This window comes from Bos javanicus, chromosome 14 (genome assembly GCF_032452875.1).
Source record: "Bos javanicus breed banteng chromosome 14, ARS-OSU_banteng_1.0, whole genome shotgun sequence".
Taxonomy (NCBI): Eukaryota; Metazoa; Chordata; class Mammalia; order Artiodactyla; family Bovidae; genus Bos; species Bos javanicus.
Window position 1 is genome coordinate 78,049,380 of NC_083881.1, and position 23,938 is coordinate 78,073,317.

General features: G+C 41.3%; 1 protein-coding gene across 9 annotated transcripts in view; it reads right to left on the minus strand.

The window, feature by feature from the left end:
- RALYL (RALY RNA binding protein like) overlaps nt 1-23,938 on the minus strand; it is an 826,242-nt gene that overhangs the window by 336,700 nt on the left and 465,604 nt on the right. The window contains exon 1 of one of the 9 annotated variants that reach the window (XM_061439478.1): nt 16,645-16,964. The exons of the other annotated variants lie outside the window; for them this stretch is intronic. Coding sequence (XP_061295462.1) covers nt 16,645-16,756 — 112 coding nt within the window. The 5' untranslated portion in view covers nt 16,757-16,964. Of the gene's footprint in view, nt 1-16,644; nt 16,965-23,938 lie in introns of those variants that run through there. 9 annotated transcript variants of the gene reach the window in all.

Here is a 23,938-nt window from a genome sequence, read left to right on the forward strand (position 1 = left end):
TTGATAAAGCCATCCTGACAGGTGTGTGAGGTGATACTTCACTGTGGTTTTGATTTGTATTTTCCTGGTGATTAGTGTTGCTAAGGATCTTTTCATGTGCCTGTTGGCTACTTGTGTCCTTTGGAAAATGGCTATTCAGTTTCTCTGCCCATTTTTAAATTAATTAATTCTTTTTTTCTTTGCTACTGAGTTAAAGGAATTCCTTAACTGTCTTCTATACTAGTGCCTTATCAGATCTCTTATTTGCAAATGTTTTCTCAGTTCAGTTGAATGAGACGTTGTCTTTTCTCTGTTGATTTTCACTCTTTTGATTCTCGATTCTTTTGCAGGTACACCTCTTTTAGTTTGATGCAGTCCTTATTATTTATTTTTACTGCTGTTGCCTGTGCTCTTGGTGTCATATCCAAGACATAATTGCCAAGATCAAAGTTACGAAGTTTTTTTTATGCTTTCTTCCAGGGATTTTGTAGATTTAGGTCGTATGTTTAAGTCTTTAATTCACTGTGGGTTCATTTTTTGTGTATAAGATTAGAGTCTAAATTCCCCTTCTTTTTTGTATGCAGATAGAAAGTTCTCCCAACACTATTTGTTGAAGAATCTATTCTTCCCCCATTGTCTGTTCTTGGCATGCGTGTTGAAGAGTAACTGACTGCATATGCATGGTTTTACTTCTGGATTCTCTATTCTGTATCTGTCTACATGCTTGTCTTCCTGCTAGCTTCATTTTTATGTATTTACAACAATCTATCTAGAAAGAGAAACTAAGAAAGCAAACATTTTTACTACAGTCTCAAAATAATAAAATACACAGGCATAAACTTAACCAAGGGAGTGAAAGAACTATACACTGAAAACTATAAAACACTGATTAAAGAAATTAAAGAGACACAAACAAATGGAAAGACATATCACGTTTATATGTTGGAACAATTAACATTGTTAATATGTCCATACTGTCCAGTATGATCTATAGATTCAATGAGATGTTATAAAAATCCCAAATGGACAGAAATATAAACAGTTTTAAAACACACTTGGAACTACAAAAGTCTGCAAATAGCCAAAACAATCTCTAGAAAGAAGAACCAAGCTAGAACTATCACCATTTCTTCTTTCAAAATATATTATCAAGCTATAGTATAAAGCAGTACACAATACATTTTAATTTTAGCTCTTGATAATTATGTTTTATTCACCTAATACTATCCAAAGTTCCCTGACTTTTACAAAATCAAATTTCATGATCAAGCTTTTCTTCTTGTATTGTAGGATTTAATCCCTTGGAAATGCAGATGGATTTATTAAAATGTTTATCTTTCTCTGAAATTCTGAGCAATTTATGCTGTCCTCCAGATATTTCCTGAAGCAACAGCCATTGAGTTATGCACTGAAATACAGTTATTACCACTCTTACTACAATACTTCCCAGTTTAGCCATGCCAAAAAAAAAAAGTTCTGATCTTTAGTTTTCTCAATATCAAATTCTTGCAGTTCCTAATTTGAAGTTGAGCTTTATTGAGGAAAAACGTGGAAGAAAAAGGGAAACTGCATCAGTCATTTTCCCCATGTTTAACATCTAACAAAGTGATAATGCACACGCCAATGCTTGGAAGAATTATCTGACTTATTCATTCCTTTCATATGCACGGTCAGCCATGTCTGACTCTTTGTGACCCCATGGACTGTAGCTTTCCAGGATTCTCTGTTCATAGGTAAGAATACTGGAGTGGATTGCCATTCCTTTCTCCAGAGGAAGTTCCAGACCCAGGGATTGAATCTGGGTCTCCTGTATTGTAGGCAGATTCTTTACCACCTGAGCTATCAGGAAAGCCCTTTCTGATCCATAAAAGTTTCCAAATTCCCTTTAAACCCATGTGTATTCTGAGCAATCAAGTTTACTCACCATAGTTCTTTCTGTTTGAGCATAGGTCTTTTTCATCTTAAAAGCAAACTTTTTTTTAATTACGAAAGCCAATATTTTATTGAAAATGAAGTTCAAACAATTCATAATCTAAGCATTTACTGCATTTGTTCAAAGACTCGGCTTCAGGGAAAGAATAGTCCACTTCATTGTGGAGGTTTTGCTAAAGCTTTATGGCCATGCTGCTGGTCTTTATTTTCCCCTCTCTACTGGGTTTTTCAAAGTGTATTATAAAGATAAGCCTCATGTTGGGCAAAGTTAATATGCCACAAAATGAGAACTGTGGTCAGAGAAATCAGCAATTAGGCTTAGAGCAGAATAATCTGTATGCTACTGGGGAAGAGTGGAGAAAAATTACTATTAGCTCCAGTAGGAATGAAGTGGCTGGGTCAAAGAGGGAATGACGCTTAGCTGTGGCTGTTCCTAGTGGTGAAAGTCAGCCCAGTGCTGCAAAGAACAATATTGCAAGGGAGCCTGGAATGAATTAAGGTAAACCGGACGTGGTCAAGCAGGAGATGGCAAGATTGAGCATCATCATTTTAGGAATCAGTGAACTAAAGTGGCTGAGAATGGGTGAATTTAACTCAGATGACCATTATATCTACTACTGTGGGCAAGAATCCCTTAGAAAAATGGAGTAAAAGAGTCTGAAATGCAGTACTTGGGTGAAATCTCAAAAACAACAGAATAATTTTCATTCATTTCCAAAGCAAGCATTTCAACATCACAGTAATCCAAGTCTATGCCCCAACCACTGATGCTTAAAAAGCTAAAGTTGACCAGTTTTACAAAGACGGATAACACCTAGAACTAACACCAAAAAATACAGATGTCCTTTTCATCATAGGGGATTGGATTGCAAAAGTAGGAAATCAAGAGATGCCTGGAATGACAGGCAAGTTTGGTCTTGAAGTACAAAATGAAGCAGGGCAAAGGCTAACACAGAGTTCTGTCAAGAGTGTTCCTTTTCCAACAACCCAAGAAATGTCTTTACACATGGATATCACCAGTTGGTCTGAAATTACATTGATCATGTTCTTTGTAGTCAAAGATGAAGAAGCTTTATACAGCCAGTAAAAGCAAGATCTGGAGCTGACTCACTGGAAAAGACTCTGATGCTGGGAAAGACTGAAGGCAGGAGGAGAAGGGGGCGACAGAGGATGAGATGGTTGGATATCATCACTGACTGAATGGACATGAGTTTGAGCAAGCTCTGGGAGACTGTGAGGGACAGGGAAGCCTGGTGTGCTGCAGTCTGTGGGGTTGCAAAGAGTCGGACATGCCTGAGTGATTGAACAACAATAGCTATTTTTACCAAAATATTAATGCTGAAAATTCTCATGTCTTTTCTCTTCACTGATACTTCAATTTGAGACTGTGAATTCTCTTGCAAAAGGCTTCTATTCTTTCTGTTCCGCCTCTCAATCTACCCTGATTCTCACTTGTTTTTTAAGGCTCAATGATCCTCATTGATGCTGGCTCAGTGATCAGCACTCTATCCCAACACTTTCATCAATAATATTTCATGATCCTGCTTGTCATTTTCCATGGTCATTTCTTCAGAACTTAACTACCATGTCAGCTGGTAAGCAATACATTTACTCAATATTAACAAACCACCTACTGTTTAGGATTTACTTTAATTTTTAAAAATTTTCCTGTAGTGAGTGAGCAAAAACAAGCTGGTTTATCTCCAAAGATGCTTATATTGTAATAAAGGATGAAGACAAATGTGCACAAATGAAGAAGCAATGGAAAGAAAACAGACAACATCTAATGGAGATTTAGTGGGACAAGCTAGTAAGGAAGGTTTTCTCAGGTGTTATTACTCAATTTGTAACTTGAAAGATGAGAAAAGACATGAGAAGTGAATCCTAATACATCCTGTGCTGAAAAGAAATACCTAATATGTTAAGAAGATGCCTCAAGGCTGGTGGCTGTAGAAGACGGAAAAGTGACTCTAAATACTGGAGGAGAGGTAAGCGCCTGTCAAACCAGACCAGGTAGCTTAGCAGAATTTTATTCTATATTCAAAAATAATTCACTGAAGTGTTTCACACAATGAGTAACACCATGCTTATTTGTAAGATTACTTTGAGGCTCTAGAGAATGGATTGAATGAAGGAAAAGAAAGAAAAATACGACAAGGATTAGAAGGTTAATACCATAGTCTGGGTGGGACATGGTGGTCTGTTTCAGCTGATGGCAATAGGAGTAGAAAGAAATAGGAGTAAATTAAGCTGGGTACTTGATTTGGAATACGTTGCATAAAGTCTGCTTATGTGTCGGCATTGGGGACATTAGAGGAGAAGGGGAACAGACTCAGGCATCAGCTTCCTGACTTGCATGAGCGAGGGAATGGACGATCATGCCATTCATTGCAGCGGGCTAGCGGAAAACATCAAGAATTCAACTTTAGCTACAAGGCATGAGCTTAGAGAAGAGGTCTGACCTAGAGAAATAAGTCTGGAGTTTATCAGAATATGGAGTCAGAAGTGAAGGAAATAGGGGAAAAAAAAAAAAACTGATAAAGACTTGCCAGTAACACAGCCAGAAACCTGGAAGCACAGAGCACCCCAGGAAGAGAGGCACATGTAGAGCTGAGAGACCCAGAGCACTGGGAGCTGCCCCCGGGTTCCGAGCCCGGCCACTGCCGAAGAGCTCAGGAAGACGGCTTTCTGGAGAGGACTGGGAGGAAATTCAGGTGATAGCGAGATTCAGAACGAGTGTATTAGCACTAGAGCTTCCTCCAAACAATGTCCTGATACAAAGACATTGCCATAGGCAGGAATTTCAGAGACCCTGGTTCTGAACAGAGAATTGGAAAAGTATCACAGTTGAAAAGGGAATCGTTCCAAAAGAACGATTGGAAAAATAGGATTCTGAACTGGGGAGAGGAATGCTAAATGTTAAGATTTTAGAAGTTTTTTTTTTTTTTTTAGGTCATTCAGTTCAGTTCAGTCACTCAGTCGTGTCTGACTCTTTGTGACCCCCTGAACTGCAGCACGCCAGGCCTCCCTGTCCATCACCAACTCCTGGAGTTCACTCAAACTCATGTCCATTGAGTTGGTGATGCCATCCAGCCATCTCATCCTCTGTCGTCCCCTTTTCCTCCTGCCCCTAATGCCTCCCAGCATCAGGGTCTTTTCCAATGAGTCAACTCTTCACATGAGGTGGCCAAAGTATTGGAGTTTCAGCTTTAGCATCTGTCCTTCCAACGAACTCCCAGGACTGATCTCCTTTAGAATGGACTGGTTAGATCTCCTTGCAGTCCAAGGGACTTTCAAGAGTCTTCTCCAACACCACAGTTCAAAAGCATCAATTCTTCGGCACTGATTAGGTCATTTAGCCCAGTCCAAAAATGACATGAACCATGCCCTTTTATGGTTGCAATAATTTAAAGCTACCTAGCATGTCAAATTAAAGATAGGCTGTTAAAGAACAGAAGCATACCGAAGGTGGTATAAATATTTAAGATGGAGGGAAGTAATGGTACCAATTTTACTTTTTCCAGAATCCATCAGGGCTTTAAATTTTCTTTGAAATAGAGATTTGATTGGTCCTTCAGCATTACGTGAAATAAAGCCCGTGAACACACAGTAAACTGCAAGCTTCTCCATCAACACCAGATATTTGGTGGTGTGCAGTTCAGTTCAGTTCAGTTCAGTTGCTCAGTCATGTCCGATTCTGCAACCCCATGGAGTGCAGCACGTCAGGCCTCCCTGTCCATCACCACCTCCCATCGAGTTGGTGATGGCATTCAAATATCTCATGGTGGTGTTACTCTTTCTAAATTATCTAAATCATTATCTAGATATTTGATTAATAACTACTCTAAAACATTATTAATCAAAGATCAAAGACAGATAATCTCTGGTAATACATGCTAAATCTGGCAGAAACAGACATACAATGGAATGTAATTTGATGACACACTTCTGTACAAGTACTCAGTGGTTTTTAATAACTGTAAGACTTGGTTCAGGCTGTTAGGGATATTAAATGGAAGTCCTCTGTTCAGGCTTCAGGCAAAAGCAGGCACACAGGCTTCTGACCTGCCGGGAACTTGCCTGATGGCTTGCTTGCTTGAGAGCAAGACAAGGAGCACCACAGATAAGAAAGGAGGCAGGTCTTGAAAGTGTTGAGTCCCTAGAGGGGGTCTGGCCAACTGAAACTAGGGCTTAACAACACTCCAAGATTTGCAAGACAAAGCAAACAGCATTGTAAGAAAGATTAACGTAAAACCAGAGCAGCAGTTTGTGAGCAAACTGATGATCCTTTCAGTTTAAGGCCTGAGATTGTAAGTGGGAACCCTCAAACTACAAAGATGGGCAAAATAAAATACAAAATGGTATGGGAACAACAGAAGTAGAAGATATTAAAGAGGTGGCAAGAATACAGAGAAGAACTCTACAAAAAATATCTTCAAGACCCAGTTTACCATGATGGTGTGATCACTCACCTAGAGCCAGACATCCTGGAATACAAGTCAAGTGGGCCTTAGGAAGCATCACTATGAACAAAGCTAGTGGAGGTGATGGAATTCCAGTTGAGCTATTTCAAATCCTAAAAGATGATGCTGTGAAAGTGTTGCATTCAATACATCAGCAAATTTGGAAGACTCAGCAGTGGCCACAGGACTGGAAAAGGTCAGTTTTCATTCCAATCCCAAAGAAAGGCAATGCCAAAGAATGCTCAAACTACTGCACAATTGCACTCATCTCACACGCTCATTAAGGAATGCTCAAAATTCTCCAAGCCAGGCTTCAACAGTACGTGAACTGTGAACTTCCAGATGTTCAGGCTGCATTTAGACAAGGCAGAGAAATCAGAGATAGAACTGACAACATCCATTGGATCATCAAAAAAGCAAGAGAGTTTCAGAAAAACATCTGCTTCTTTGACTACACTAAAGCCTTTGACTGTGTGGATCACAACAAACTGTGGAAAATTCTTAAAGGGATGGGAATACCAGACTACCTAACCTACCCCCTGAGAAACCTGTATGCAGGTCAAGAAGCAACAGAAAGAACCAGACATGGATCAATGGACTGATTCCAAATTAGAAAAGGAGTTCGTCAAGGCTGTATATTGTCACCCTGCTTACTTAACTTATATGCAGAGTTCATCATGAGAAATGCTGGGATAGAAGAAGCACAAGCTGGAATCAAGATTGCCGGGAGAAATATCAATAACCTCAGATATGCAGATGACACCACACTTATGGCAGAAAGTGAAGAGGAACTAAAGAGCTTCTTGATGAAAGTGAAAGAGGAGCATGAAAAAGCTGGCTTAAAGCTCAACATTCAAAAAATTAAGGTCATGGCATCTGGCCCCATCACTTCATGATGAATAGATGGGAAAATAATGGAAACAATGACAGATTTTATTTTCCTGGGTTCCAAAATCACTGCAGATGGTGACTGTAGTCACAAAATTAAAAAATGCTTGCTCCTTGGAAGAAAAGCTATGACCAACCTAGACAACATATTAAAAAGCAGAGACATTACTTTGTCAACAATGGTCTGTCTAGTCAAGGCTATGGTTTTTCCTGTGGTCATGCATGGATGTGAGAGTTGGACTGTGAAGAAGGCTGAGCACCAAAGAATTGATGCTTTTGAACTGTGGTGTTGGAGAAGACTCTTGAGAGTCCCTTGGACTGCAAGGAGATCCAAGCAGCCCATTCTGAAGGAGATCAGCCCTGGGATTTCTTTGGAAGGAATGCTGCTAAAGCTGAAACTCCAGTGCTTTGGCCACCTCATGCGAAGAGTTGACTCATTGGAAAAGACCCTGATGCTGGGAGTGATTGGGGGCAGGAGGAGAAGGGGACGACAGAGGATGAGATGGCTGGATGGCGTCACCAACTCGATGGACGTGAGTCTGGGTGAACTCCGGGAGTTGGTGATGGACAGGGAGGCCTGGTGTGCTGCGATTCATGGGGTCGGAAAGAGTTGGACACGATGGAGGGACTGAACAACAACAACTGAAGCTGCAATCCTGAAGTCCCACCAGTGGGACAGACACACTCCAGTGACCTTTTTCCAGCTGGGATTCCAGATTGCTCTTATACAGGACTTCCCAGTGCTGTTTGTCTGCCAGTCACTCAAAACCCAGTTTGGAGATGTATGCACTGGTATTCCCCTTTACTGTTCTATTTCTCTTTCCATTTAATGATTTCTTATTGAAAATAAGATAGATAACTCTTTATTAAATATTGGAATTGTTTATTTGTGTATAAGGAGTGTTTTTGTTGTTGTTGTTAACAGATCCTTCTAACCTGAGATGAAAGTTGAAACTTTTGGTGAAACGTTGACAAAATTTGCATTCAATCAATCACAATGAAATAGCATTCTTTTCTGAAGTGGTTGTATATTTATGTTTTTTTTTTTTTTCAGTGTCTCTTCTAAGAATTATTAAAATCAATGTTCCTGAGCTGATTTTTTTCAGCCATCTGAAATTTCATCTGAAACAGTCTGTGGCTGGTTGTGAACTTAATTAATTAATTCCCTTGTCAAAAGGAACCTAAAATTTTCAGAGGAATATTCTGGTAAGTTTAAACGTCATTTATTACATCTAGTATTTACCTGCATGGATTTTCTTCAAAATTCAGTTCAGTTCAGTCGCTCAGTCGTGTCCAACTCTTTGCGACCCCATGAATCACAGCACGCCAGGCCTCCCTGTCCATCACCAACTCGCGGAGTTCACCCAGACTCACGTCCATCGAGTCAGTGATGCCATCCAGCCATCTCATCCTCTGTCGTCCCCTTCTCCTCCTGCCCCCGATCCCTCCCAGCATTGGAGTCTTTTCCAATGAGTCAACTTTTCGCATGAGGTGGCCAAAGTACTGGAATTTCAGCTTTAGCATCGTTCCTTCCAAATTAGTATGAGGGAAAATGGAGAAAGGGCTCCATCGTGTGGTTAAAGCTGAGTAATACAACGGCAGTAGAGTGGCAGTGACTTTTCTATATGGTACTCTTTATTTCGATATTCAGAATCTTGCTGACAAACCGTTCAGAGCGTAAAGCAGGCAGAGCGAACGGAGCACAGACGCGCCCCGCCTGGAATCCGGGGGCTCAGGGTCAGGGTGCTCACATTCCCCTGTCTTCTGCCCGGGGGTCCTCGCTCGGACTTGCGTGGGTGCAAGTCGCTCAGTCGTGTCCGACTCTGCGACCCCACGGACTGTAGCCCCCCAGGCTCCTCTCTCCATGGGATTCTCCAGGCCACATCACTGGAGCGGGCTGCATGCCCTCCTCCAGGGCGTCTTCCCACCCGGGAGTGAAGCCCGAGTCTCCAGCGTGTCCAGAACCAGCGGGCGGGTTCTTGACCATGAGCGCCCCCTGGGCAGCTGTCCTCTAACTGAGTGAACTGCAAACCATCCTTCCAGGAGTTTGTAATTCCTGATCCCATGTGCCCACCTTGCGCCCTCTGCTTAATGCACCCAATTGAAAACTCCCTCCCCACCATTCCCCGAGAGAACTTTCATGAAGGTCAGTGACGATCTCAATATTAAGAGAATACAAATTCAATTCTGCTGCTGTTGGCGGTTTACCACTGGAAAAAGTGAAAAGGGTGTTTTGCAAAATACTAATTGGGAGATTTATTAATTTCACAAACACATCTGTTCTAACCACTATACTTCCCATACATAACAAGCAATGCCTTTTAAAACTGAATATGGTAGTCGTTATTTCATGTGGTGAATTAGATCAAGCTATTGTTTCATGCTTTTGAACTAATAATTTAACTCATCAATTCTTTACCTAATGCACAACCTGCTCCTATTGAAATTTTAAACAATAAAATAACAAATACAACTGCATGTCATAACTGAGGAACAGAACTGATCTAATATTTGAAAATGGAATGAAACTAAGAACAAGTTCTTCATACAGGGACACATGCAAATTTGTTAGGCTTATCAAACTATTATCATTATTTGTTACTAAGAACTTTGTATACTGCAATCATGATTAATTTTTAGTTAGCCACACATCTTGTATTTTGAGCACATGTGATGTGTACAAAGCCTTCAAAAGAGATAGTCACTTAAAATTTTACAAGACTATCTCATAAAACCATGAAATCTGTCTAGTTCTCACTTTATACAAGACTTCAGATCCATCATCTAATAGTTTATCCCCATAGAGGTAACAACTTGGATTTTTACTCCAAATCTTACGCCTTGAAATAAGAATGGGTCTGTTTTTCAAACCCCAAAATACTTTTTCTCGCTTTATTTCTCCTTATATACTACATAAGCTTTTCATGATCCACAGGACTTTATGTTGGCAGAGTTTACACACTGCGTAGATGCTTGGATCCTTCTTATAGGATAGTAAGGAAACCAGGGGTTTATTTTATGAGCTTTAAAGGACTTTTCTAGAAAAATTATACCAGTGCCCATGAGATTCTGTGGAGCGCAGGGCCTGTCTTCTCACCCAGGCACACTAGCCCTCAGGGAATTCTTTCTCTTCCAACATTTGTGGCTGCTGTTTTTCTGGGAAATTCTGACCACCTCTGTAAAAACCTGCCCGAAGTTCAATGGCTCCAATTAGGTTATAAAGATTGTTCAGTGCCTGGGATATGGTCTGGCCAGTAAATGATGAATGTTCATGTCTGAGACTGAATTCTGAGTTGGAAGAAAATCACTCTTCAGATTTATCTGACATTATCAATAAAGCAAAGACTTCTATATTTTCCCTAGAATAAACTTTGAAGAAGGATTTCATGCTGAAATACAACTCAGGACTAGCTTTTCGCTTGCATCTCTCTAGGTTATTACCACCCACTGCTGTCTCCGCTTTGAGGCATCAAACCCATCTGTCCTCTCATGTTTATCGAAGCACAGGTCCAATTCTCACTCACCACTACCTCTGCCTTGAATGGTTCCCTCCACAGTTCCATTATGGACATAGCATCACTTTTCTGTGGCTTCTCCTGATTCATTTCATACATTCAAGATTTTAACTCAAATATTTAAACTATCTACATTATTAAAATAATTATACAGATATAGTTTCATGAATAATAAGTGCTATGTCTAGAGAAGCCTGTGTTAATGGTTAAATTAGCTTCACAAAAGAGGGACCTAAAAATAATGCCCGAATTAACACACCCTAGATTTAGGAATCCTCATAAGGTTGACATCACACACATTCAAAACAGTCACTTTTCAGAGGGTGGGTTGAAATGTAGAACCCACCCTTTACAGTCTGTCTTAGCATCCTTGAGGTTATTGCCACCCATAGTGTAAATTAATACAACAAATGCTGGACTGCACTGACGTTGTTTTTGTTCTTAATGAAGGCTCTGTAGTCAAGTTCTCATGGAACCTATTGACTTAGAGGTAGTCGATTGTTTAACGCTGACTAATCGAACTTGATTTGACTCTGCAAAACTTTTGTTGAGAGACTCGGTGGTTGAAATTCTTTTATGAATGAGATAGGACATAACCTCATGCCAACACTGACTGCATGTTCTGTGCAAAAGCCCAAACTAAGCACTAAGACGCTGCCTGGTTTTCCTTTTTTTAAAAAAAAAGTTTCATAATTTTTAACATGATAGCGGAAAAAGAAGGCTAGCTGCTGAAAGCTGATATAGTTGGGAAATAAGATTTAATAGGAGAGAAAGATTCCATCACTCTTCCTTGAAACTAGTTAAATTAGGTGAACTAAACTCAATTTAGTAAAAAGAGTATAGCAAAAAAGTGATAATGCATTCCAGAAAAATTTCCATAGAATATCACAAAGCATCTTAAAGTGGAACATTATGAGAAGGTTCTACTTAAAAGGAAATGTGCCTAGGTTTACTTATTAAATATTTTTGAAATACCTATTAGCCATTGGTACTTTATTGGTACTGTAAAAAAGAAAAGATGATGAAAATATAAAAAGAAAATATGGCACACAAGGAAATAAGTGGCTTCTGCTTACATAGTCTAATTTTACAGTAATTTATGCTATCATTCCCCAAGGGCAGGAATCAGGAAGATGTTTTCCTGAAGTCACGAAATGCCATATGCAACATAGACGAAGCATCCTCCTCACCATGCAAAATATGCACGTGTTTTCAAAAGAATACACTGAAAAAAGGGAAGAAACATTTGACTGTGGTACCAGCATTTTATCAGCTAGCACACTCATTTTACAGACCTCTGTAGAAACAAGGGAGTTGAATTCAATGACATCCAGGGTCGCTTCCAACCTCAAACATCGAAGGATCTGCAAAGTGTCCCGAGGGCAAGTTAAGCAACCTATTCTAGTGCAGAGTGAAGAGCTAGGCCCAGAGTCCACTGGAGAGACAGGGAGGTGTAGGTTGATTATACCCTTATAATTTCAGCACGGAATCCCGGCACAGAGGGAATGACTTCTCCCCTGTTCTTGAAAGATCAACGCTGACACCAACATTGCAACCTACACTGCATGAACTACTAATCCCACTCATGATAGGGACAACAAAACTTACTCAGTCCTTACTAAGGACTAAGCAGGCACAGAGATGGTGCTTCAAATTTGTTGATATTTGAAAATTAATCTTAACAAACAGTATTGCTCATATCAATTCTATGACATAGCTACTATTTTTATAATTTCAAAATGTAATTTAATAAAATATTAAGGAAAACATCATACCAGGATTTCAAGTTGAATCCCAAACAGGGGAATTGGTAAAAAGCTAGTATATGCCATGCCTAACTACACATGTCCCATCACTTCATGGGAAATGGATGGGGAAACAGTGGAAACAGTGTCAGACTTTATTTTTGGGCTCCAAAATCACTGCAGATGGTGACTGCAGCCATGAAATTATAAGATGCTTACTCCTTGGAAGGAAAGTTATGACCAACCTAGATAGCATATTCAAAAGCAGAGACATTACTTTGCCAACAAAGGTCCATCTAGTCAAGGCTATGGTTTTTCCAGTGGTCATGTATGGATGTGAGAGTTGGACTGTGAAGAAAGTTGAGTGCTGAAGAATTGATGCTTTTGAACTGTGGTGTTGGAGAAGACTCTTGAGAGTCCTCTGGACTGCAAGGAGATCCAACCAGTCCATCCTAAAGGAGACCAGTCCTGGCTGTTCATTGGAAGGACTGATGGTGAAGCTGAAACTCCAGGACTTTGGCCATCTCATGAGAAGAGTTGACTCATTGGAAAAGACTCTGATGCTGGGAGGGATTGGGGGCAGGCGGAAAAGGGGACGACAGAGGATGAGATGGCTGGATAGCATCACCAACTCGATAGACATGAGTTTGAGTGAACTCCGGGAGTTGGTGATGGACAGGGAGGCCTAGCGTGCTGCGATTCATGGGGTCGCAAAGAGTTGGACACGACTGAGCGACTGAACTGAACTGAGCTGCACATAAAAGAATGCCTCTGGGGAAGTTCCTATTATAGGATCTCATTTCCAGACAAGGACAAGAAGGCTTACCGCTTAATCTCGGGTGGCTCAGCTGGTAAAGAATCTGCCTGCAATGCAGGATACCCCAGGTCAATTCCTGGGTAGGGAAGATCCCCTGGAGGAGGGCATGGCAACCCATTCCAGTATCCTTGCCTGGAGAATCCCATGGACAGAGGATACTTTGTCACAGAGTCAGACGCAACTGAGCGACTAAGCACAGCACAGCACAGAGCTTATAAACTGTAGAGTTCTAACTTGAAAGGGCAAACACTGTGTCTCAAAATACTGTATGATGAAGCCCAAAGATGAAAGGTAGCTTGTCGGCCTCAAATTCTGTAACTTTTGACGTAGGAGTGGAAAAGTTTCTATATGGAATTTCTCAAGCATTACGAAGTAAATTATTTTGAGTAAAAGCTGCAGAGAAAATTTTGATTTTAAGAAATAATTCACAGTTCAGTTCAGTTCTGTTCATTAGCTCAGTTGTGTCCGACTCTCTGCAACCCCATGGACTGCAGCATGCCAGGCCTCCCTGTCCATCACCAACTCCCGGAGTTTACTCAAACTCATGTCCATTGAGTCAGTGATGGCATCCAACCACCTCATCCTCTGTTGTCCCCTTCTCCTCCTGCCCTCAATCTTTCCCAGCATCAGGGTCTTTTCAAATGAGTCAGCTCTTTGCATCAGGTGGTCAAAGTATTGGAGTTTCAGCTTCAGCATCAGTCCTTCCAACGAACATCCAGGACTGATCTTCTTTAGGATGGACTGGTTGGATCTCCTTGCAGTCCAAGGGACTCTCAAGAGTCTTCTCCAGCACCACAGTTCAAAAGCATCAGTTCTTCAGTGCTCAGCTTTCTTTATAGTCCAGCTCTCACATCCATACATGACCACTGGCAAAACCATAGCTTTGAATAGACGGACCTTTGTTGGCAAAGTAATGTCTCTGCTTTTTAATATGCTGTCTAGGTTGGTCATAACTTTTCTTTCAAAGATCAAGTGTAATACAGTGTAAATTAGGAAAATATTTGAGAGATTGCAAAATATTTGAGAGATGATAATATTGATCCTTTAATTAAGTAAGGCTGAGTAATTTTTCACAGTGTAAAATGAAGAAAGTGGTGCTCAGAAAAGTTAAAAAAAAAAACTTCTGAAGATCTCAAAAGAATCTACATTAGACTGAGTGACTTCTATGTGCCAAGCACAATAGGAACCTAACCTTGAGAAATTCTCATGTCAGGAGAAGCACGGGAATGAGTTCTTTCTAATGTAGAGTTAAACTTAAAGGAGAAATTATCAGAGAGATTACTGATATCTTAGGACAGCCCAGCATTTACACAAAGCACTAGCTATCCGTGGACAAGAGAGAGAGCGTACGTCATGGTGACCCCACAGTCCTCGCTGTGTGGTTGGCTGGTTCTGTGACACTGTGACCTGCACAGCAGCCCTAAGAAAACCTGAACTTGAGTTATGCTGTGCCATTTTCAGACGTGATTAACCAGAGGCTCCACATGCATTTTGCACTGTTCTTGCTGTTTACTTGGTCATGTCTGACTTGAGACCCCATGGACTGTGGCTCCCCAGGCTCCTCTATCCATGGGATTCTCCAGGCAAGAATGCTGGACTCTCTTGCCATTTCCTTCTCCAGGGGAATCTTCCCAAACCAGGAATCGAACCCATGTCTCCTGCCTTGGCAGGTGGGTTCTTTACCCACTGAGCCATCGTAGCCAGCTCTGACCAGAAGCACTGGCATCATTTGAGAGGGTTTTAGAAATACGGCCTCGCAGGCTGCGCTCAGATCTTCCGGGTCAGAAGCTGCGCCACTCACAGGATCCCCGGGTGGCAGGTGAGCACGTTAGCTTTGACGAGCACTGACGCACTGAGGCCAGGATGGGTCTGTGTCTTCACTTTGCTGACTACCTTGTGAGTTTGGGCAGATCACATAACTTCTCTAAGTCCCAGAATCTTCACTTGCAAGATGTGGAAAAGAGCAGGTACTAAATTAAATATCGCAGCATGATCCTTAGCGTGGTGACGCGCACGGGAAGAGTCGGTCAATGTTAGCTCCGTGTTACCATGGTTATTACGTTATGGCCTCACTATGTATTTATAAAGCTATATAAATGGCTTTGCTGCTTCCGCAGTTATTGGCAAAGATATTCAGGGGCTTAAAGCTTTGCCTAACTCCTTCTCAAATGCATTACTTTATTTTAATGGATTCCTGCGTGTGAAGTCACTTCAGTGGTGTCCGACTCTTGGCGACCTATGGACCAAAGCTTTAGGGCCAGCCAGGCTCCTCTGTCCCTGGGATCCTCCAGGCGAGAATACTGGAGTGGGTTGCTATTTCCTCCTCCAGGGGCTCTTCCCAACCCAGGAATTAAAGCCATCTCTCTTGTGTCTCCTGCATTGCCAAGCGGATTCTTTACCACTGAGCCACTCTTAAGAGTCAGTGTCTTGCACTTGGCAAGTAAGTATTCAGTACATTCTAACTATTGTTTTCAGGATTATTATTAAAAGTCAGGAAAATGTCATGTGAGCTTTCTGCCAAAATTTTATGATTATATTTAGAATCAATTATTTCTTGAAAGGATGAATACATGGTAAAACATCTTTAGGGCTATATATTTTTAAAGAAGTGAACCTTTTATGTTTCTACTCTTTGCAACGAAACTTACTGTGCTAACATTTATTTTTTTAAAGGATTCATTCTTAGGTCTTAGGAAAACAGAGACTCAGTTTTCTGATTGCAATTCTATAAAACAAGCATAACTCTTTCCATTTAAATTCTTTGACATTGAAATTCTGTGTTTACCTATATATTTTATATTTTCCAGTATTTGATTTACTTAATCAAAGTAGCACATAAACCCCTAATCTTTTCAAGAGCGTTTGCACTCCTTGAACTTGGATCGTAAGTAAACACTCTGCAGCCACCTTCAAAGGAAGGAGTGAACACAATCCATTCTGCACAGTGCATTTTACTACCATAACTAAATTATATTTACTGGAAAATATAAGCAGTTTACATGCAGTGACAATTTTTTCTTTGCACGGTGTCACTATGGGTTCATTTTAAACTTACATTAGCAATGCTGTTCTAAGCACATTGAACAAAGTTGTCATATTCTTTTTATCCCTTGTTTACTCAGAGCACATTTAAATGATTTTGGTAATTTTACATCTTACACCGAACCACACAAAACAGCCCTCCCAAAGTAACACAGCGATGTACATTTCTCAAAATTCTCATACTGCTGTAACCAAAAGCAAAGAAAATGTGATGCCTCAAATAAAAGAATCATATGCTCTCCGAAAAGAATATTGAAGCTTACTGATTTTTATTGTGTCTTGTTCTGGAGCACAGCAACAGGCTGGGTCTGTTTTCTTTCTCATAGATACTTCCCAAAGCAGGTAACGGCTGCTTACTGGCTTTACAAAATGCATCAGAGGTCTTGTTCTGGCTCAGAGATAAGCACCATATGCACTGCTAGCAAAGCACGCAACGTGAGATTCTGTCACAGGCACTGTGCTTTTCTGCTGTGCTCTTGCGACATCTGCCTTCTGGAAATGGATATGACCAGGTATTCATGGCTTGAGTTACACACCGAAAACCGCAGGAGCCACTTTTGATGCTGTTTTTGTAATAAATAACTTTTTTTTTTTTTTTTTAGGTCTCACAGATGACACCAGAGCCAGAGATCCTAAATAAAAATAAATTTATTTGACCATGAGAAACAAAACTTCTCTAGATAGAAAACTTCTGTATGGGAAGCAGACAAACCACAATCCAAGAGAAAAAGTTCAGCCTATATTAGAAAACAGGTTAATAGCATTACTAAGAAAGAGATCTGATTAGTAAGACAAATATAGAAGTAAACATTACCAAAAAAAAGGAATAGTGAATTCGTAAGAAAACAAAGACAAATAATCAAAAACATAGGAAAAAATTGAAGCTCAAAAAAAGAGAAGCCCATATTTTATCCATCAAAACAATAACGCTCTGTGTTATGGGGTTGTGCACCCACCACAGCTGTGGCTGTAATCGTAAAATTTCTAAACTATTCTCAAGATCACAACATATCTCTAGGATAGAGGAAATACGGATCAATGAACTATGATGAAAAGAAAGCAGATGGGAAGTATTTCTAAAAACAGAAATGTGATATGTAAATGCCTAACAGAAGGCTTGGCCACATAATTATTGCATTAATGAAACATGCTACATATAATGATCATATAATCGATCATTCATTTAACTTACACATATTTATTGAGTGCCTACTGTGAATTGGGCTTCTCTTGTGTCTCAGATGGTAAAGAATCCGCCTGCAATGCAAGAGACCCGGGTTCGATCCTGGGGTCGAGAAGATCCCCTGGAGAAGGAAAAGGCAGCCCACTCCAGCATTCTTGCCTGGGGAATGCCGTGGACAGAGGAGCCTGGCGGGATACAGTCCATGGGGTCACAAAAGAGTTGGACGTGACTTAACAGCTAACACAACTGTGAGTCAGGCATTAAGCAAGGGATAATGTGATGAAAATAGCCAGGTAAAATCCCAACTTTCATATGTGCTTGTGAGTGTTTACACACACACACACACACACACACACACACACACACACACACATACATGAACACATAAACAGAGAGACCTCTTCATCTCTACCTGAGTCTATGCCTAACACCCAATGGTCATGGTTATAGGAGCTCTGGATAAGGGGGGGGGGCATAGACAGTGCTTGCTAAAACTCTCCTGGTTTTAAAAATCAAGGTACTGCATCCTGGGAACTCCCTCAGGCCCAGGAAAACTGGGATATTGTCACCCTTTGAAGAAAAAGTGTTAGCAAAATAGAAAATATTAGCAGTATATCACTGCTAATTTTTATAAAAATAATTACCTTACCTCTTTGATATATATAATAACTTCTAGGATGTTAATGACCTTCTCTATGCATTAACCCATGAGTCACTTACTGGAAAACCCTATTGAATAAGATAATTACAAAAAGCACCCAATGGCCTAGTCATAGAACACCACTTCTAGATTTTTTCAAGGTAAGATAAACCATGGTAAAATAACACTGTGGATGTGGACGTTGAGATCTGAATGCCTGAGAGAAACAGCACGCCAGGAGCAGCAATACACCCAGTGCTGGGATCTTAGTTTCTAAAGTCCTTCTCCATTGAGCAAAATCATGAGCTCCCTGGAGAATGGCTGATTCTGGGACTGGGACGGAGGGTAGACAACACGAGCCTGGAATATCCTGTAGCATCAGAGAGTAAGAAAGTCCTGCAGCACACACACTCAAACACTGAAGAGGCTATGTCAGAAAGCACAGGGCCCAACCGAAAGCTCTCCGAATGGTCAAAGCTGGAGCAGCGTGAACAAAAAGGTACTGTTCAATTCAGTTGCTCAGTTGTGTCTGACTCTTTGCGACCCCATGGACCGCAGCACGCCAGGCTTCCCTGTCCATCACCAACTCCCTGAGCTTACTCAAACTCACGTCCATTGAGTTGGTGATGCCATCCAACCACTGAACTGTAGCTATAACTATACAGTTATGTATATGCATACATGTGTGTGTGGTAAGTCGTTTCAGTCATGTCTGACTCTTTGCGACCCTATGGACTATAGCCCTCCAGGCTCCTCTGTTCAAAGGAATCTCCAGGCAAGAATCCTGGAGTGGGTTGCTGTACTGTCCTCCAGGGGAATTTTCCCAACCCAGGATCAACTTGTGTTTTTTATGTCGCCGGCAGTAGCAGGAGGATTCTTTACCACTAGCACCACCTGGGAAGCCTCATATTTGTGTGTACAGGCATATCCATGACTTCATGGTGATATAAATAGTTGAGTAAGTTTATAAATATATGAGAAAAATTCCAAATAAATTATGTAACGTGCTGCGCTGTGCTGAGCCACTTCAGTGGTGTCTGACCCTGTGACCCTCTAGACTGTAGCCCACCAGGCTCCTCTGTCCACGAGATTCTCCCGGCAAGAATTCTGGAATGGGCTGTCATTTCCTCCTCCAGGGGATCTTCTCAACCCAGGCATCCGACCCAGGTCTCCCACATTGCAAGCGAATTCTTTACCATTTGAGCCACCTGTATATAAATTATATTTCCTTAAAACTGGTCTATCACCAAAGTTTCAACCTTTCAGCATAAATTACTTTTATGGTTTTTAATGAGGTAATTACTTAGTCATACAGTCATTAGCAAAGTGTGTATTTAAATAGGAATTAAACAGTCTTAGGAGGCCTATTTCTTTTTGATGTAAAATGGATTTTGTTTTTTATTAAAAAAACCTTGAAAATAAACATATGTTCATACTCTCTGGTAAATGAAATTTTAGGAGCAGGGATAGATTTCATGTTAATTATAAAATAGCATCATATGAAGGTTTCAAAGTTGTATGTGTTAGGGAAATAGGAAAGAAAATATATACCTTGAGAAGATAATTATATTGAGAATAACTATATTCTTAATCATACTCTTCTCAACACTTCCATAAATAATCATATTGTTAGAGCACTAAATGGTTTCTAAAGGCCTGTGTTTGCCTCAGTTTACTCTAACGGTAACTGTATCAGAGAGGCAGAGCGAAAAGCTCACACCCCATCTTATGTCTCAGAAACAAGAGAAACGTGGTCGGATGGCCCACTCAGCCCGTGACCCACCAAGCACCACACCCAGGCTTGCTAACCTGCCAGGGTCCTTCCTCCACTGCTGAGTGATTATTTGCTGAGTCAAACTTTGTTAATTTTCTCTAACCTGGAACATGAGATGTATTCCTGCAATTTAAAATCCATTTTAGGGTCTGAATTCATATTTAATGCCTCTCCAACCAAGATTACTTTTATAAATGTTCCTAAATTTAGTATTGAATGGCTGCAAATTCTATCTATACTTTGGCCAGAGAGGGTCACAGGAAATGAAGCAATCGACCAGTAAAAACTAATACAAATCGCTTCTTTTTCACCTTCTACTGCTTTTTCAGGAGGAAGGAGAGGGAAGGAAAGACAAGCAGAAGAAAACAAGAAGGGACGGGAAGCAACAAAAAGCGAGAGAGAGAAATGCTGTTTTAATTTTATTAAAATTAAAAAAATTAAACATTATGGAACAACTAAAGTCTAGCAATCACCTATACAACAACTTATATTTATCATCTTGATTCACAACACATGCACACACACACACACACCCAACCACACACACAAATATACCACTTCTAGAAGGACAGCATTACTTTCTCAGTGAACATTGACATTTTTCACTGAAATGGAATGCTGAGAAGTCATTCATGCAGGAGCAGAATTAGAACTCAATTCTATGACTCCGTGCCTTACCTGTGTACCAGAGTTTTTTGCTCCATAGAATGACCTTAAGCATGTTTATTTATAGCATATTACTCTTTAATGACTAGACATTTTATACTCCTCTTGCAAAAAAAAAAAAAAAGAAATCCATTATCACAAGACAACGTCTATTAACTATGAAAATCCCCAGGGCCATGAATAAAGGTCCCTAGAACAGCAACATCAGGTTGGATAAACATTTGGAAGCCTACACCTGTCACATCTGAGTTATGTGCGTGCAGGGGAAAGATCCTCCGCTTCTGTATAGAAACACTTAAAATACACAGCTGTCTTTAAAGGAGCATCAAAGTAAATAATATTCAATGAAGTGAATCAGGACGCCATGCTATTTTCTGTATACACAGAATGATATTTGGCTCTAGAGCTATGTTCTTGCGCTTTTAAGTAAAATAACATAAAATATGCCTTCAGTCTTTCTCAGTCCCAAGATTTCAGACACAAGTGCAACCACCCACTAAATGCAGAGCAAGGTCACGAGTGCTTTCAGCCTGTTCCTGCTCAAACAATGGAGAGACAGATAATTTGCTGACAATGATATATATTCTATCAATGACTGAAGAAACGGCTCAATTCTGTCCTTCAGGTCTACTAGAGAAAACTTCATGAAAAACGAAGGATGTCAGCAGTGCTTTTTTTACAAAGGAAGGTGTTTGCTGTGTGTGTGAGGGTGCAGGGGCGTCCCAGGAACAGGGACGCACCCGGAGCAAGTGGGGGAGTCAGGCGTCAGAGAGCAGCGCGGAAGCCTGTGCTCTTGATAAGAGAACACGCTGGGGCAGAGCTGGGAGGGAGTTAGGGCCACGGGAATGGACGCCAGTGCGAGGCACGCTTGAACGAGCTTGTGCGTAAGAGCATGAGTGCCTGCTAAGTCACTTCAGTTGTGTTTGACTCTTTGTGACCCCACGGACTGCAGCCCCCCGGGCTCCTCTGTCCATGGGAGTCTCCAGGCAAGAACACTGGAGTGGGTTGCCATGTCCTCTTCCAGGGGATCTTCCGGACCCAGGGATGGAAATCTGCCTGTCTTGTCTCTTGCCCTGGCAGGCAGATTCTTCACCACTAGCACCACCTCACCTGCAGACAAATTCATTTGCCCCTGGTCCCTGGTAGGTCTGACCTGGCAGGGATGGCGTTTCAATAGGAAGACCGCTCTCAACAGGCCCCAGGCTCAATATCACAGTCCCATCACTTACAGAAGGTCAGTATTCGGGGTAGTGTTCTTCACTCCGGAGTAAGGGATGTGTTCGGATACTGCGGCAGGAGCTCATGCTGGCTGGACCCACAGCACAGGGAGAAAGCATGATGGACCTCCAGGGGGCCTGAGCATCTGCAGGGCTCGTTCCAAGCACCGCAGAGTCTAGGGCTAGGGACGGCTCCCACGCACTGGAGGCCGCTGCGGCTGCTGACAGGGACCCCCCGCCCCTGAGCAACCGGACAGGGCCGAGCCTGCAGGCTGGGAGCCCTGCCCGCAGCTGAGAGCCTCCGCGGAGGTTGGAGACTGGTGGGGATGAGCAGTGGGTCCCCCGCGGGCGGTGGAGACGGGGCTCTGGGCTGTCGGCCCACACAGGCTTGGAGACCGCGGACACGACAGCGAAGGCTGGGGTGACGGCGCTTACTGCGAAAGGCCGGCAAAAGGCTGAATGTCAGTTCTGGCGGACTGCTTACAGCAGTGCCGAGGTTCTAGTAAGCCATTTTAATCTCCGTAAAGTCACAGGATCGATGCTCTTTTAATTGGAGCGCAAATATACCCCTGCTTTATATTGTGCACTAACAGGGAAACGCAAATGAGACATATTTAGTTGAAAGATAATAAAAAAAAAAGAAAGATAATGGTCTTTTTTTTCTTTTTTTAAATGCTTAAATGAAGCTTGTGAGTTAAGACTTTCTCTGCATTTCACATTAAAGAAAAAAAAAAACATAAAAATATTTTGGCTGAAAAGTTAAATGCTTTCCAAATCAATCTCTGACACTTCTTTGATTTACTTTATAATTTTTTTTTCTTAAATCACCTTTTCAGGGATAATGAAAGGATTTTAGGAAGGTATGCTATGCTAAGTCGCCTCAGTCGTGTCCGACTCGGTGCGACCCCATAGACAGCAGCCCACCAGGCTCCGCTGTCCCTGGGATTCTCCAGGCAAGAACACTGGAGTGGGTTGCCATTTTCAGGGATAATGAAAGGATTTTAGGAAGATAATGTGTGTACAAATAGAGTGAGGAAACCAGTATGTGAAAATAGTTGAAAAACACCACGTCTTTACCACAAGGTGGCACCAAGGGGCTTTTCAAAGACAGCCTTCCTGCCTGCACATCTGTTGCATTCCCTGGTCGCCTTCATCCGTCACACGTAACAACTAAAAGCTACAGAGCATTCTTCATCCCCTGAAAGGGAGCAGGAAGCCTGGCAGTGCAGTTCTCTCGGTAGCGAATCCCAGATGAGACACGTCGATGAATTTCAAATTGATCTGAGGTTAAGGTAGGGAATAAGAAAACAACCCTATCAAAATGTCCCACAATTTCAGAAACAATAAACGTCTTAAAGAATGTGTGGCTGTTCTTTCTATATATTCAATATATTTGTGGAAATAGTCTAAATGCCTTGCATAAATTATGCAAATTAAGAGTTTGTGGGAATTACTGCCCAGAACCACAGTGCGCTCTGCTGGCACAAGCAGGGAAACGCGATGATGTTTTTGGCCCTCGAAGTGCAGACGGTCCTCGGTGTATTTCTCATCAATCTCACGTGGACGTGGAGGGCACTCAGACCCACCTTATTCCATGGGTTAGCATGTGCCCCCTTGTGTAGGCAGCGGAGGTTGAAGATAAAAGTTAAGATCAACAAAAAAGGAAGCCAAACGAAGATCCTGTGTTGACAGACGATAAGCCCCATGTTATTTAGAATATTTTCCCAATGCTCACAGCTTACAGGCAGCCAAAATAAAATATTTCCAGTGAGTAAGACATGGAAATTTATAATTTATCATTAGAGGTTTGAATAGATTAGTCTAAAGCCGTGCTCTTCAGTAAAGGGCCCTGATTTTAAAAGAGAAAAATATTCATCTTATTTCGAATTGATCTGAGAAAACTTGTTGAGAAGGAAAAGCTAGGCTTTAGCTTTCTCACTCAAGTTACTGGTCCATACAGGCCCTGCTCTCATAAAAAGTAGGCCAGTGAGTAGAAAATACCAGATAGGGACGAGTGCTATTTACAAAATAGGAAGGAAAGAAAAAAAAAAAAAAACTGAGAAAGAAGGTCTAGAGC